The sequence below is a fragment of the Podarcis pityusensis genome (genome assembly GCF_964106645.2).
Source record: "Podarcis pityusensis genome assembly, chromosome: 15".
NCBI lineage: Eukaryota > Metazoa > Chordata > Lepidosauria > Squamata > Lacertidae > Podarcis > Podarcis pityusensis.
In genome coordinates this window covers 37,059,893-37,073,676 of record NC_138040.1, presented here as the reverse complement: position 1 = coordinate 37,073,676, position 13,784 = coordinate 37,059,893, and the positions used below count along the sequence as shown (strand labels likewise).

The window sequence follows — 13,784 nt, the reverse complement described above, 5'->3', positions numbered from 1 at the left end:
TCCTGAATGTTCCAACATTCAGCTCCATTAGATGTCCCTGAGATCTGGTGTTATGAGAGAGGAAGAAGAGCTTTTCTCTGTCAGCTTTCTTCACACCATCCATAATTGTATATGCCTCTGTTATGTCTCATCTTACTTACCTTTTCTCCAAATCAGTTTGGAATGTAATTTTAGGGTTAGTCTACAAATTGTACTCACCTCTTAGAACAGGGGAGGCGAACTCATGGGTCCAAGGCCAGATCCATCACAGTAAGTGTGATGGCCTGGGACTCGGGCTCGGACTCGGAACCAGAGGAGCGTCAGTCCACATTGGATCCTCTGCCTCAGGGGCCTCTGCCTCTGAACCGAGTCTGGGGCCTGATTCTGAACAGCCCCAGTCTGCACAGGTTCCCCTGCAACAAGCACCAGCTGGGCCGAGTCAGGGGCCTGAGCCTGCCCTGGCTCCAAATGCGGGGATTATCTTGTTGCCTTCAGCTGGGCAATCACTTACAGCTGCTCCGCTACCAGTTGGGTCAGGAGAGGCTGAGGTGGCCTCTGGGTCTAGTAACCCACCGACATCTCCCGAGCTGCAGAGGCTTAGGTCTGAGAGAAGGAGAGACCTGAGTACTCGCAGAAGGAGAGCTTGTGTTCGGGCAAGACAGGGAGGTGAGTCACCAGGGGATCAGGACCGGCAGTTACCCTGACAGAGATAAAAGGCTGCCGGACCCTGACCCAGGTTATGGGAGCAATATTGCTGCTTGCTGGAACCTGCCTGTTACCCTGTGCCTGACCTAGCCTGGTTTCCTGCCTTGACCCTGTCGGACTGACTCTTTGTGGCAGTCTTGGATTCGGGACCGGACCTGGACCACGTTGCTTGGGTTTACCCCTAGGGCCCAGCACAGTAAGCTGTAGAAAGTGGCCCACCATCCCTCACAATCTCACCTCGCAATCTCAGCTCTGCACTGAGATCGGGATAGAAAGTGTGCTCCTCTTTAGAGAGCAGACACAGCTCTTCATCTCCTAATAGCAGTGCTGTGGCACTCTCGAAAGAGGGGTTTTATCTCTTGATCCCAAGGGTGAGATGAAGGCCTCTGCCAGCTCTTTAGAGGTGGGTAAAAGGCACTACCCTGGCTCGAAGGTGGGAATGATGTCCTCAAAGGAAGCAACAACCCATTGACTGTCCTTTCTCTTACAGCAACTAATGAAAGGAATAAGCTTTCTGGGTTTGATGCTCTCTTTGTATGGCACAGCTGGTCTTCCATTTATCTCGCTTCCACTTCTCATTTGCCTTGGAGCTCATTTATATAACATCCTCAGAGGACACAACAATGTCCACTGCCCCCAAAGGGGCTTTGTGTTCATTATAATTATAATTAAAAGGAAGAATTTGCCCACAGCTTGTTAGCTTCCCCCTTAATGTTCAAGAAGGATTTGTCTCACCCCTGAGCATCAGTAGTGTGGGTTGTTGCCATGCAGATGTCCTCAAACCCTATATGCCATGCATGGGAAGGTGACCTAAGAAGAAGAGTGCCATTTTTAACAAATTAATGAAAATTAATGAAATGTGCTTATTTATTTTGGTGTGTGTAGGTATCTTATACTTGAAAGGTCTCTTAATTTGAAAATAACAAATTATTAACTCTGGGAATGGTGAAGAACAGAAATGATATTTTTAAGAACTGAGGAGGGGCATCTCCAACTATCAGTATTTTGTGGGATGGATTCAAGCCCACACCAGGAAATGTAGATTTTCCCAATTAAAGCATATTAAAATTCCCTGTTGTCCTAGTTCAACTGATATACTTTTAAAAGGAAACATATTCTTTTGTGGTTATGAAACTGACAGGAAACATTTTGGGGAAAAGGTGGCATGAACAGATGATTAAAAGGAAGATTCGCAAACATGCCACAAGCAAACCAAGATGAATATTCATGGTTCTGTGGCCTTCCTGCAAACATGCTCAAATGCTCACAATCGAACCTCCATGTAAGCGTCATGTAAGCAAATCAGGATGAATGCTCATTAAAAAGGTCACCTAGAGGAGCCCAGGTAGATCCTCATCTCCTTCCGGGGGGTATTGAAATGGAAACATTCTCTGTGATGGCATCAAAGATAGGCAATGTAGTGATGCATAGTAGTGAAATAGTTCTCATTAGTTGTTCTAAGACAGGGGTGGTTAACCTCTGGTCCTTTATATCTTTGCTGGACTACAACTCCCATCATCCTTCACCATTGGCTACTCTAGTTGGTCAGATGGGGGTTGAAGTCCAACAACACCTGCCTGTCCACAGGTTAGTCACCTGTGCTGTAAGAACAAGATGCATTGATTTCTCTGTTGAGGATGAAAGCCTGATTCCCTCCCCACCCTGCTTTAGCTTATTTTTCCACATTTGTATCCACTTATAGCCCAATTTGAAGTATGTTTACTGATAATATTGTTGCAGGGGAGCAGAGAGCTCTGCTTTGGTGAACCTGGCGGGCTTATGTGATGGTGGAGACAGCAGCAGCACTTTAATCTTTGTCAGGTGGCTAGGAAACACCATTTAAATTTCCCACAATGCCTGAGTGCCCAGGGCATTGTGAGAAACAAAAGTGGCAGCTTCCAGTTTCAGGTACGCAGTGCTGTTTGGTTCTTTGGGTTGAGCAGAGTGAGGGAAGATCAAAGCGGCAGGGGAGGGCGGCAATAATTGACTCTGCCAAGATGCTGTGACTCCAGTAGTGTGCTATATACAGTGTTATCTCTGGTTACCTACTTAATTCATTCCGGAGGTCCGTTCTTAACCTGAAACTGTTCTTAACCTGAAGCACCACTTTAGCTAATGGGGCCTCCTGCTGCTGCCACACTGCCGCCGCATGATTTCTGTTCTCATCCTGAAGCAAAGTTCTTAACCCGAGGTATAATTTCTGGGTTAGCGGAGTCTGTAACCTGAAGCGTATGTAACCTGAAGCGTATGTAACCCAAGGTACCACTGTACAGTGGTACCTCTGGTTGCGAACGGGATCCGTTCCATGTCATTTTGTGCATCTGCACATGCGCAAGCAGCGAAACCTAGAAGTAACCCTTTCCGGTACTTCCGGGTCACCTCAGGATGAAACGTAATATGAGGTATGACTGTACTATGATGTTGGGCTTTGTTGCTGCAGACTAAGGCACAAACTCCACTGGGAAGTTTATTATGTATCCATGCTAACTGGGTTTTATGTGAGGTGTAGTCCACATTGTCTGGCAGGCACTAGGGTTGCTATAGGGAAGGGAACACATTTTTCATCCTGAAGGACACATTCCTTCATAGCCTACCTTCCAGGGGCTACACATCAATGGTGGGCAGGTTTGGAGGCAACAGTAGCCTGAGGAGCAGGTGTGATTCTTACGTTGTATGGTAGGCTACATACCTGCCATGCAAATCTCTCTCTCTCCCTCCCTCCCTCCCCCTCCCCCCCCCCCCAATATCTGTTGACTGTCTCCAGCCTTGTTATATATCTGCCCGAGTGTTTCTGTTCTGGGGATTTTTGAAAGCTTTTCTGAGATATTTAATCAAGGCATTAGCTAGTGATGCTGGAAGATTTAAATTTGGATTCTGGAGAGAAGTCCATTGTATTGATATCTGTGAAGTGACAGGCATTTAAGATTTTGAGCCCTTGACAAGCCTCGTCTCTGTATCTCTCAGTACTTTCCTGTTGGAAGCCACCGTCTCATTTTGTTTAGCTTGAGGTTGTCATTTCTCACAAGGTTTGCTTTACATCTGAGATGTCTAGCAGTTCATATTGAGCAAAGTTTCTCCGAATTAATTTGCAAAGTCCCCGACATCGTGATCAAACACCAGTTTCTGCAAGGCTTATAAATGTCCAAGATCTGAGCTTTATAGATGAAAGAAAGGCTCTTTGGAAGCAAATGAGCCTTCAAAGAGGTGGAAATGTGTTACAAAGTGCAGGGCTAGTTACTTTGCCAAAGTAGTTGGAAACTGCTTTGCAGATGTCTAGCAAATTTAATTGGACTACTCAATTACCAGTAATGTTAATTAGGAGATGATTAGGATTTGCATACCTTCCAACATTTAACTGATAAAAATAGGGACAGGCTTGTAACCTGCTTACATCTCGTAGTAGTAACTAGATCACATTGTGTTTTGCTGGAAGCTCGGCTTCGCCAATTTCAGTTTAACACAGCTAATTCCCCCCCCCCGCCCCATCTTAAATTCATTTATCCACAGTTCTACATCAGTCTGTGATTTCTATTTTGTTGTTTTTAAAAGTCACCAAGAACATTTGAAAGCAGACACACTTTCCTTAATATAATGCAAGTTTGTATGTTCTTTTCACTCATTTCTACATTTTTATGCCTGCTTTCTCCTAATATAAACATATTTGTGTACATCTTCTGGTTGGGGAAGTTGGAATTTTGAAGGCTAATTGTGCTTTGTTTTGTGTATTGTCTGTGGAAGTGCAGAGTAGGTAGGTTCCTATTAAAATGTGAACTGCCCCCCCATCAGTGAATTGTATCCAATGCTAGTCCTACTTTAGGTAGATCTTTTGAAATACTGACCAGAGTTGAATCTTGCCCTATCGAAACGCTGACTAATTGGTGGTTCGCAACATGATACCCAAGGCCCTTTCTCCCCTAGCTGCCATTTGAGTGATTCTTAGCAGTCTGTAATAGGGTTGTGGCAGCTGGCAGGCAGTTGCACTTTCCTGCTCTGTATCAGAACCTAGACAAAGCATTATATTCCTTCATTCCATTTCTGAGCTATTAACAGATGTGAGTGCATCTGTTGACCTCCCTTTGGTTGCTTACACATCAATTTGCAATGTTGCATCCTTATGTAGAGGACAAGAAATCCATCCATGTGCAGAGATGATGCTGAGGAAGGCGTAGGAGCAAAAGTTTTAACTCAACCTCAACTATTATAGACAGACGGTATCACAGAGGGCCTCTCAGTCTGCAACTTTGCATTTGTAGAGAGGAGACAGGAAAAAACATTCCATGTTATAAGTGCGTGAAAATAGTGAGAATATATTTCTGAAGCAATACCTGTGAGACTATGAGCATTTAATCTAACTGATAAAAATTAGTGTTTATCCAGGCTACCAGCAGAATGAATTTTCTGATCCTGGGACTACTTTGATCCAGCAACTATGAAGTAATGGCAAAAATATTTTGATTCACACAATATACCTTGGTCTTTTTGGAACATAAACAATACATTTATTTTTAGAGTTGTTTGGTGGATAAAGGTCTTGTGGGGGGGGGGCACCCACATAGACATAGTTTTTAAACTTGATTTTCTGGCATTCTTTCTCATGTGATTCCAGACTTGGATGATATAGTTGCACTTAGTCTTTTCTGTTCTGTTTTAGGCCCAGAACAGGACTGTAGCTCAGTGACAGAACACCTGTTTTTTATGAGAAAGGTCCATAGCTGTCAACTTTTCCCTTTTCTTGCAAGGAATCCTATTCGGAATAAGGGAATTTCCCTTAAAAAAGGGAAAACATTGACCGCTATGGAAAGGTCCCTGGTCCAATCCCTGGCACTTCACATAGGGCTGGGAGAAAACCATGTCTGAAACTCTGGAGAGCACTACCAGTCAGTGTGGGCAATACTATTTTTTTTATATAAGATATTTATTAAGATTTTTTAAAATATTACAATAAAAAAGAAAAAAATAACAAAAATACAAAATAAAAATGGTTAAAAACACACAGATTTTCCATTACTTATTTTCCTTTAGCTTGTTTCCCGGACCTCCTCATACCTCCCTTTTTTGTATTCCACTTCAATCTGTTGGTTCAGCAAATCCTTACCCTCTTTAATTATCCTAATCCTTGATCTTAAAAATAATAGCATTAGATTTTTACCTATTTATAACCCTTTTTTCATATTCCCTTAAAGCATTACAGCTGGAAACCACTTAATTTCTATCCAACATCATTCTAACATTCATTAATTTTACAATATTTCTGTAGAGAATCTTTGAATTTCTTCCACTCTTCTTCCACCGACTCTTCTCCCTGGTCTCGGATTCTGCCAGTCATTTCTGCCAATTCCATATAGTCCATCAGCTTCATCTGCCATTCTTCCAAAGTGGGTAAATCTTGTGTCTTCTAATACTTTGCAATGAGTATTCTTGCTGCTGTTGTGGCGTACATAAAAAAGTTCTATCCTTCTTTGACACCAATTGGCCGACTATGCCCAGGAGAAAGGCCTCTGGTTTCTTCAAGAAGGTATATTTAAATACCTTTTTCAGTTCATTATATATCATTTCCCAGAAAGCCTTAATCCTTGGGCATGTTCACCAAAGGTGAAAGAATGTACCTTCGGTTTCTTTACATTTCCAACATTTATTATCGGGCAAATGATAGATTTTTGCAAGCTTGACTGGGGTCATGTACCACCTGTATATCATTTTCATAATATTCTCTCTTAGGGCATTACATGCCGTAAACTTCATACCTGGGGTCCATAACTGTTCCCAGTCAGCAAACATAATATTATGTCCAACATCTTGTGCCCATTTAATCATAGCAGATTTCACCGTTTCATCCTGAGTATTCCATTTCAACAGCAAGTTATACATTCTTGACAAATTCTTAGTTTTGGGTTCTAACAATTCTGTTTCTAGTTTTGATTTTTCCACCTGGAAGCCAATTTTCTTATCCAAATTGTATGCCTCCATTATCTGATAATAATGAAGCCAATCTCGCACTTTGTTTTTTAATTTCTCGAAACTCTGCAATTTCAATTTGTCTCCTTCTTGTTCCAAAATTTCCCAATATTTCGGCCATTTGGCCTCCATATTGAGCCTTTTCAGAGCTTTCGCTTCCATCGGTGACAACCACCTTGGGGTTTTGTTTTCCAATAAATCCTTATATCTTATCCAAACATTAAACAGTGCTTTCCTGACAATATGATTTTTAAATGCTTTATGTGCTTTGACCTTATCATACCATAAATATGCATGCCATCCAAATACGTTGTTAAAACCTTCTAAATCCAAAATGTCTGTATTTTCAAGAAGTAGCCATTCTTTCAACCAGCAAAAAGCTGCTGATTCATAATAAAGTTTAAAGTCTGGCAGGGCAAATCCACCCCTTTCCTTTGCATCAGTTAATATCTTAAATTTTATTCTGGGCTTCTTGCCCTGCCAGACAAATCTAGAAATATCTCTCTGCCACTTCTTGAAACAGTCCATCTTGTCCACAATTTGCAATGTTTGAAACAAAAACAACATTCTAGGCAATACATTCATTTTTATCACAGCAATACGACCCAACAGTGAAAGCTTCAAATTTGACCAAATTTCTAAGTCTTTTTTCACTTCCGTCCAACATTTTTCATAATTATCTTTAAATAAGTTCCCATTTTTGGCTGTCATATTAATCCCCAGATATTTCACTTTCTTAACCACAGTCAAGCCTGTCTCATTCTGAAACCTCTCTCTTTCAATCGGTGTTAAATTTTTCTCTAAAACCTTAGTTTTTAACTTGTTCAATTTAAATCCTGCCACTTGACCAAATTCTTGAATCAGTTCTAAAACCCTTTTAGTACTAGATTCTGGCTCCTGTAACGTCAATACTAAGTCATCTGCAAATGCTCTCAGTTTGTACTGTTTGGCTCCGACCTGTATACCTTTAACCATCCGGTCCCTTCTAATCATATTCAGCAGAACCTCCAGGACCGATATAAAAAGCAGTGGGGAGATTGGGCACCCCTGTCGTGTCCCTTTTTCTATCTTAAATTCTTCCGTCACCACATTATTTACAATTAATTTAGCCTTTTGTTCAGAATATATTGCACCTATACCATTTTCAAAACCTTGGCCTACCCCCATCCCTTGTAGGTTCTTCTTCATAAAGCTCCAAGAGATGTTGTCAAAAGCTTTCTCCGCGTCCACAAATATCAGAACTGCTTTAGTGTTTATATTCACTTCTAGTTTTTCCAAAATATCAATTATATTCCTCAAATTATCAGACAAGTGTCTTCCCGGGAGAAAGCCCGCTTGATCTTTATGAATCTCTTCCATCAATACTTTTTTTCAATCTCTTGGCCAAAATGTCTGCAAAAATTTTGTAATCCACATTAAGTAACAATATAGGGCGGTAGTTCTTAAGCTGAGTCTTTTCAGTCTCTGTTTTCGGTATAAGTGTAATGTACGCCTCTTTCCACGACTCTGGTGCCCTTTTCCCTTCCAATATTTCATTGCAGACTTCCTTCAAAGGTTGTACTAACCACTCTTTCAAGGATCTATAGTATCTAGAAGTCAGCCCATCCGGTCCTGGAGATTTGCCCAATTGCATGTTTTGAATGGCACCTTCTACTTCCTGTTCAGATATTTTGTAGTTCAACATTAATTTGCTTTCTTGAGAGATTTTTTGTAATCCATTTGTCTTCAAAAATCGGTCTATATCCATTTCTTTCTGTGGCCCTTGTGTGCATAATTGTTTAAAATACCTCTGGAAACAGTTTCTAATCTCAATTGGGTTATGTGTATTCTTTCTTTCCACTTCTAGGTTTGTAATAGTATTTAATTTTTGTCTTTTTTTCATTTGCCAGGCCAGCAATTTCCCACATTTGTTAGCTGATTCAAATGTTTTTTGTCTCATTTATTTAATTTTCCACTCTATTTCCTGATTCATCATTTCCATATATTGTACTTGATATAATTTTAATTCTCTCAAAATCTCCTGCGACTTTGGTTTTGCTCTCAATTTCTTCTCACTTTCTTTTATTTTCTCCAAAATTTTATCTTTCTTCTCATTTTGACTTCTCTTCTTTATTGCATTCTGTTGTATCAGAAACCCTCTCATAACAGCTTTGCTTGCGTCCCAGATTACTCTTTTTTCTACATTAGTGTTTATATTTATTGCAAAGTAATCTCTCAAAGTTTTTTGGGCCTTTTTGTAGACTTCTTCATCTCTGAATAAGGTGTCATTCATCCTCCATCTGAAGGAGCCAGTTGATATTTGTTTCATCTCCATCCTTACAGCGTTATGGTCAGAGCAAGTTTTTGGGCAGATTTCCACTTTCTTTATCTTTGGTGCCATTCCTCTAGTTACCCATATTTGGTCAATTCTAGTCCATGTCATCTTGGCTTCAGAAAAGAAGGTTCCCTCTCTTCCCAGGGGGTTCTTTACTCTCCAAATGTCCACTAAGTCCATATTGTCTGTCATCTCAAAAAATGTTTTCGGTAGTCTACCATCCTTAGTAACTACCTGTCTTTGTGCCTTGTCCATATTTGTAGATACTACTCCATTCATATCCCCCATCAGAATCAGATTGTAATCCAGATAGTCCAATAAAGTCTCATGCAGCTTTTTAAAGAATTCAGATTTCCCCTCATTCGGTGCATATATTCCTACAATCAAAAATTTCTCTCCTTGAACTTGAATTTCAATTGCCAAAAATCTGCCTTGTTCGTCTTTAAAAATTAATTTCGGTAATAATCTCTCCTTTGCGTATATCACAACTCCTCTTTTTTTAACTTTATCAGATGAGATAAACTCCTGTCCCAATCTTTTATTAATCAGTAGTTTCCTGTGTAGCCTTGTTATATGTGTTTCTTGTAAACAAATCAAGTCCAATTGTTCCTTTTTTAATAGATGAAAAACACTTTTTCTCTTTCGAGGAGAGTTCAAACCATTGCAATTCCAACTTAACAGTTGCAGAGCCATGATGGGGTTACTTTGCTTTGCCTCCAACTGCGCCAAGTGTCTGTTCTTGTTCTGTTGATGGTGTCTCTTTCTCTGGGCCGTGCAGTCCAAAGGATAAGTTTGATATGTCTAGTATTCCTTTTTCCAGTGCTTTTGGCTCTTCTCCGGATTCCGCTTCTTTCTGTAGATCTTCTTCGTGATCTTTCAAAAACCTATCTTTATCGTTGACTGATCTTATTTTTATCTTTCTTCCTTTGTATTTAAAGTATAGGCCTTGAGGGAATTCCCACCTAAAGAGAATTCTATTTCTTCTCAACAGGGCAACTAGGTCTCCGTAGTTAAACCTTAAGTCCAAAAGATGTTTTGGAATGTCCTTAAATATCTCCACACTTGAGTCGTCAATTGCCAAAGTCTTTCGATAGTGCAGATTCAAAATTTTGTCTCTCTCCTCTTTTGTTCGAAGAGTAATCAAGCAGTCCCTCACCTTGTTCCTCCTTTGTCCTCTTCCAAGTCTAAATGCACTCACTATCTTAAATTCTTCCTTTCCCAAGTCCTGTTGCCAAAAATCTGTGAATTCCTGTGTAAGAAATTCAACCAAATTGTCTTTCTCACGTTCTGGTACAGCCCTGATTCTTAAATTTCTTTGTTTCTCTTTCAATTCAATCATAGACAGTGTCAAACCGTGGTCTTCCAATTGCTTGTATACTGGTGGTAACTTCTCTTGAGTAGCAGTTGCTATATCTTTTGCTTCTTCAGCTATCTTTCGGGTCGAAGCAGATTCCTGTAATAATTTTTCAATAGATTCTGTATTGGTATTCACCTTCTGTCCCAAATTATTTATGCTTGTTGTATTCAGGTCAATTTTAACTGATGCTTCAGCTACTTGTTTATTTGTCCCAGCTACCTGCTTAGCTAAATTTTCCAAAGATTCATTAATTTTTCCAAGTGCATGTGCCAGAACGTCTTCGGACGACATAACTTTTGGTTTGACCTGTGAAGGAGCAGCCCCTGATGTTCCAGATGCTCCAGATGTTGAAGCCCTTCGCTGCTGCGCAATGTCTGTCCGATAGTGTCTGCCAGAGCTAGTAGTTTTTTCCTGCGCCAGCTCTAACTTTCCTCTCCCATCTGCCATAACACTCTCATGAGAATTCAAGGCCAATCCCACGGTTGAAAGTTTGTTTTGGAATGGAATTTTCCTCTTGTTATTGTAGCAATGCCAAACCTCCTCTAGGGGGACACAGTAACAGCCAGAGCTTGCAACTTTTAAAAACAAAAATGGTCCTTATAAGTCCCCCAATTCACTTAAAAACAACAGTTTCAATTGCACTTAAACAATTACTTTAAAACTTTAGAACCAGGAGAAGTCCAGAAACACTGTATCTCTTTTGCAGAGTTAGCTGTCAAAGTCTACTGCTTACCGATAGGCTTTCCACTGAACGACATTCCTTGTCTAGGGGCAGTCCGTTCCCAGGTTTTAGGCAGCGGATTTTAGCTTCCTTTTCCCTTTTTTTTGCAGATGAATACAGTTCAGAGCTTCCCCCCTCCTCTTCTGCAATCCGGAGGGGAGACCGCTTTCCAGATGTTAAGATTTAAGTCTTTTTCCAAACGTCTTTCCAAGTTTCCGCTTTACAGTCTCTTTGCTTTGTTCTGTTTACAAGAAAGGAAGGCAGACTTCCTAGTTATACCTTCCCGCTTCGGTGTCGAATTAACTTAATTTTTCTCCTTTTAAATCCAATTTAATCCTACTCACGGGTAGTTGCTTTCAAAGTCCAATTGTCCCAGGAAAAAGTCAGCGCTCTCCGATAACGGCTGTGCGGCTTCACTCCGCGGAAGAAGCAGTCAACTCTCAGCACCGTGCCGCTCACCCCGTCCCACTCCGGAGCCCTTAAAAGGGTCCCTTCGCAACTTGGGGGGGGCGCAAATGGTGCCCGCCGACAGTGTGGGCAATACTAAACTAGATGTACCAAATATCTGAATCAGAATAAGGCAAGCTTCCTTCTAACATTTAGTTGCCAAATAGACTGTCCCCATTTCCCCCAGACCCAAATATTGAAGAAGGGGACTTTTACTAGGGCTGGGGGAAAGGGTTAAATGGTCCCTCAACTCTCACTGTGATCTCATTAGATTGCCCTCACTCAAGTATAGAGGGCCTAAGAAAACACAGGTGTGCTATTTGGAAAGGGGGATGTTATAATTTGAGAGATATTCATTCATAGAAAGAATCTATAGAGAAGCAGAGGGCTAGAACCATCTAGGATTAAGCTGTTTGATTTATGTTTTTAATGTGTCATATACTTTGATGTTAGCCGCCCTGAGCCCGGTCCTGGCCAGGGAGGGTGGGGTATAAATAAATTTTGTTGTTGTTGTTGTTAGAAATAATTAGTTATTGGGGTGGGTGGGAATTGGATCACTTAGGATTCAAAGGTGAACTCATGTAATTCACATATTTTTGAGAAATAATACATGAACCGGAACGCAGCCATCGTGCACTGAATTTTGCAACACAGTTCTCCAGCCAAGTAATATATACAAAAAGCATAAATATGGATGAAGTATGCATTAAAAAGCATATATTAGCATGCAAAGGTACATTGGATTATGCAAAATTGCTTTGTAAACTTGTGTCTGTTAGGCAAAATTGCATACAAGTGCATATCTAATAAGAGAAACCTGCACTAAAATGCTGATGAATTTTCAGGAGGATTTACCTAAACAAAAAACAAAACAAAACACTATGGTGGAAATGTTTTGAAATGAATGAAAGAGTGGGAAAATGAGAAATGGAGAGAAACTGAAATTGACAAGTTCACCATTCCTAGAAATTAGAGCAACCTGGCATATACTGAGAGAATAGCTGGGTCATGGGTTATATTGCACAAGGACACTGCCTAGCTATTCCACTGAGATTTTTAAGTCAGGCTTTCTGTGCTTTCTTGAGCACCAGCGAGAGGAGGCTGCATAGGGAAAATGTGACAGGGATATTTTGCTCATGTCATTGTGCAGATGCTCAATAAATAGTGGGTGAACAAAGCGGGACTATTCACAGTAAATGCTGACTGTGTGTTAATTTTAACCATTGTTGCTTTCGTGATTGTTTGTTTTTAATTTTTGCAAGCCGTATTGACGGGAAAGATGGGAAGATGATGGATTATGAAAATAATGCCAGCTCCTGAGCACCATTTGCCACTGGGCTGCTGTTTCTCTGTGGGGTTGCTTTGTGTATATTTCTTGATTTTCTGTCGTTCAGTCAGTCTTGTCTTATTATTTTTGGCCATTATTCTGCTGCCATGCTTTGTTACTGCCGATGGATGAAAAAAAGTATGCACCCCAAATACTACTGTACACACTCACCTATGAAGAAAGCCCTGTTGTTTTAAGCAAGAATCTGTGCTTAGAATTGCAGCCAGCACTTATTAGAAGACTGCTGCCTTGCTTGCTGTGTTATTGTTGCATTTTCTTTTTGAAAAAAGCTGAACAAACCAACCTTTATTTATTTATTAAGAGCAAAAGTGCCAACAGAAGATTTTAAAGGCAGATATTGCATAGTTTGGAATCACATCTTGGCAAGCGGATGCTTTCAGCTCATGCGTTCTGACCTACTTGGCTGTTAGAATTTAATTAGCAGCCATATATTATTGTCAAAGTAATTAAAGCTTTGCCTTGATTAAAAAATGGAATTGTTTAATTAAAAAGAAAAGGTTTGGCTAACCTTAGTGTTATGCCTGAGTAAGACATTCTCTATCAGCTAATTTCCCTGTATCTTTCCCATTCAGGCTTGAAGGTTCGTGAGGCATACATCAATGTGACAAGGCAGCAAGTAGAAGATTTTCATGGGCCAGAGGACTACTGGTGTCAGTGTGTTGCATGGAGCCACTTAGGGACTTCAAAGAGCAGAAAAGCTTCGGTCCGCATAGCCTGTAAGTGCTGTCCAGCTTTGCTACAGAAGTTTGAGGATGAATCCTGTAGACTACTGTTGGGCATTGGGTCACTTGACAGTCTCCATTGTCCAAACATTGGTGGTCAGCACGGCTGACAAAGCAGCAAGAATAGGGAAAGCATGGGTGGTGAATGTACACACAGAGGAGAAAAAGCAGAACTAAGTTTTCTGCTTAGCTTACAATTCCTGAGAAAAAAATATAAGCCTGACACATGCTGAAGT

General features: G+C 40.7%; 1 protein-coding gene across 2 annotated transcripts in view; it reads left to right on the top strand.

Annotated features, from left to right (window-relative positions):
* UNC5D (unc-5 netrin receptor D) overlaps positions 1 to 13,784 on the top strand; it is a 409,419-nt gene that overhangs the window by 208,491 nt on the left and 187,144 nt on the right. For both annotated transcript variants that reach the window (XM_080982356.1, XM_080982355.1), the window contains exon 3: positions 13,399 to 13,542. In XM_080982356.1, coding sequence (XP_080838482.1) covers positions 13,399 to 13,542 — 144 coding nt within the window. The remainder of the gene's footprint in view (positions 1 to 13,398; positions 13,543 to 13,784) is intronic.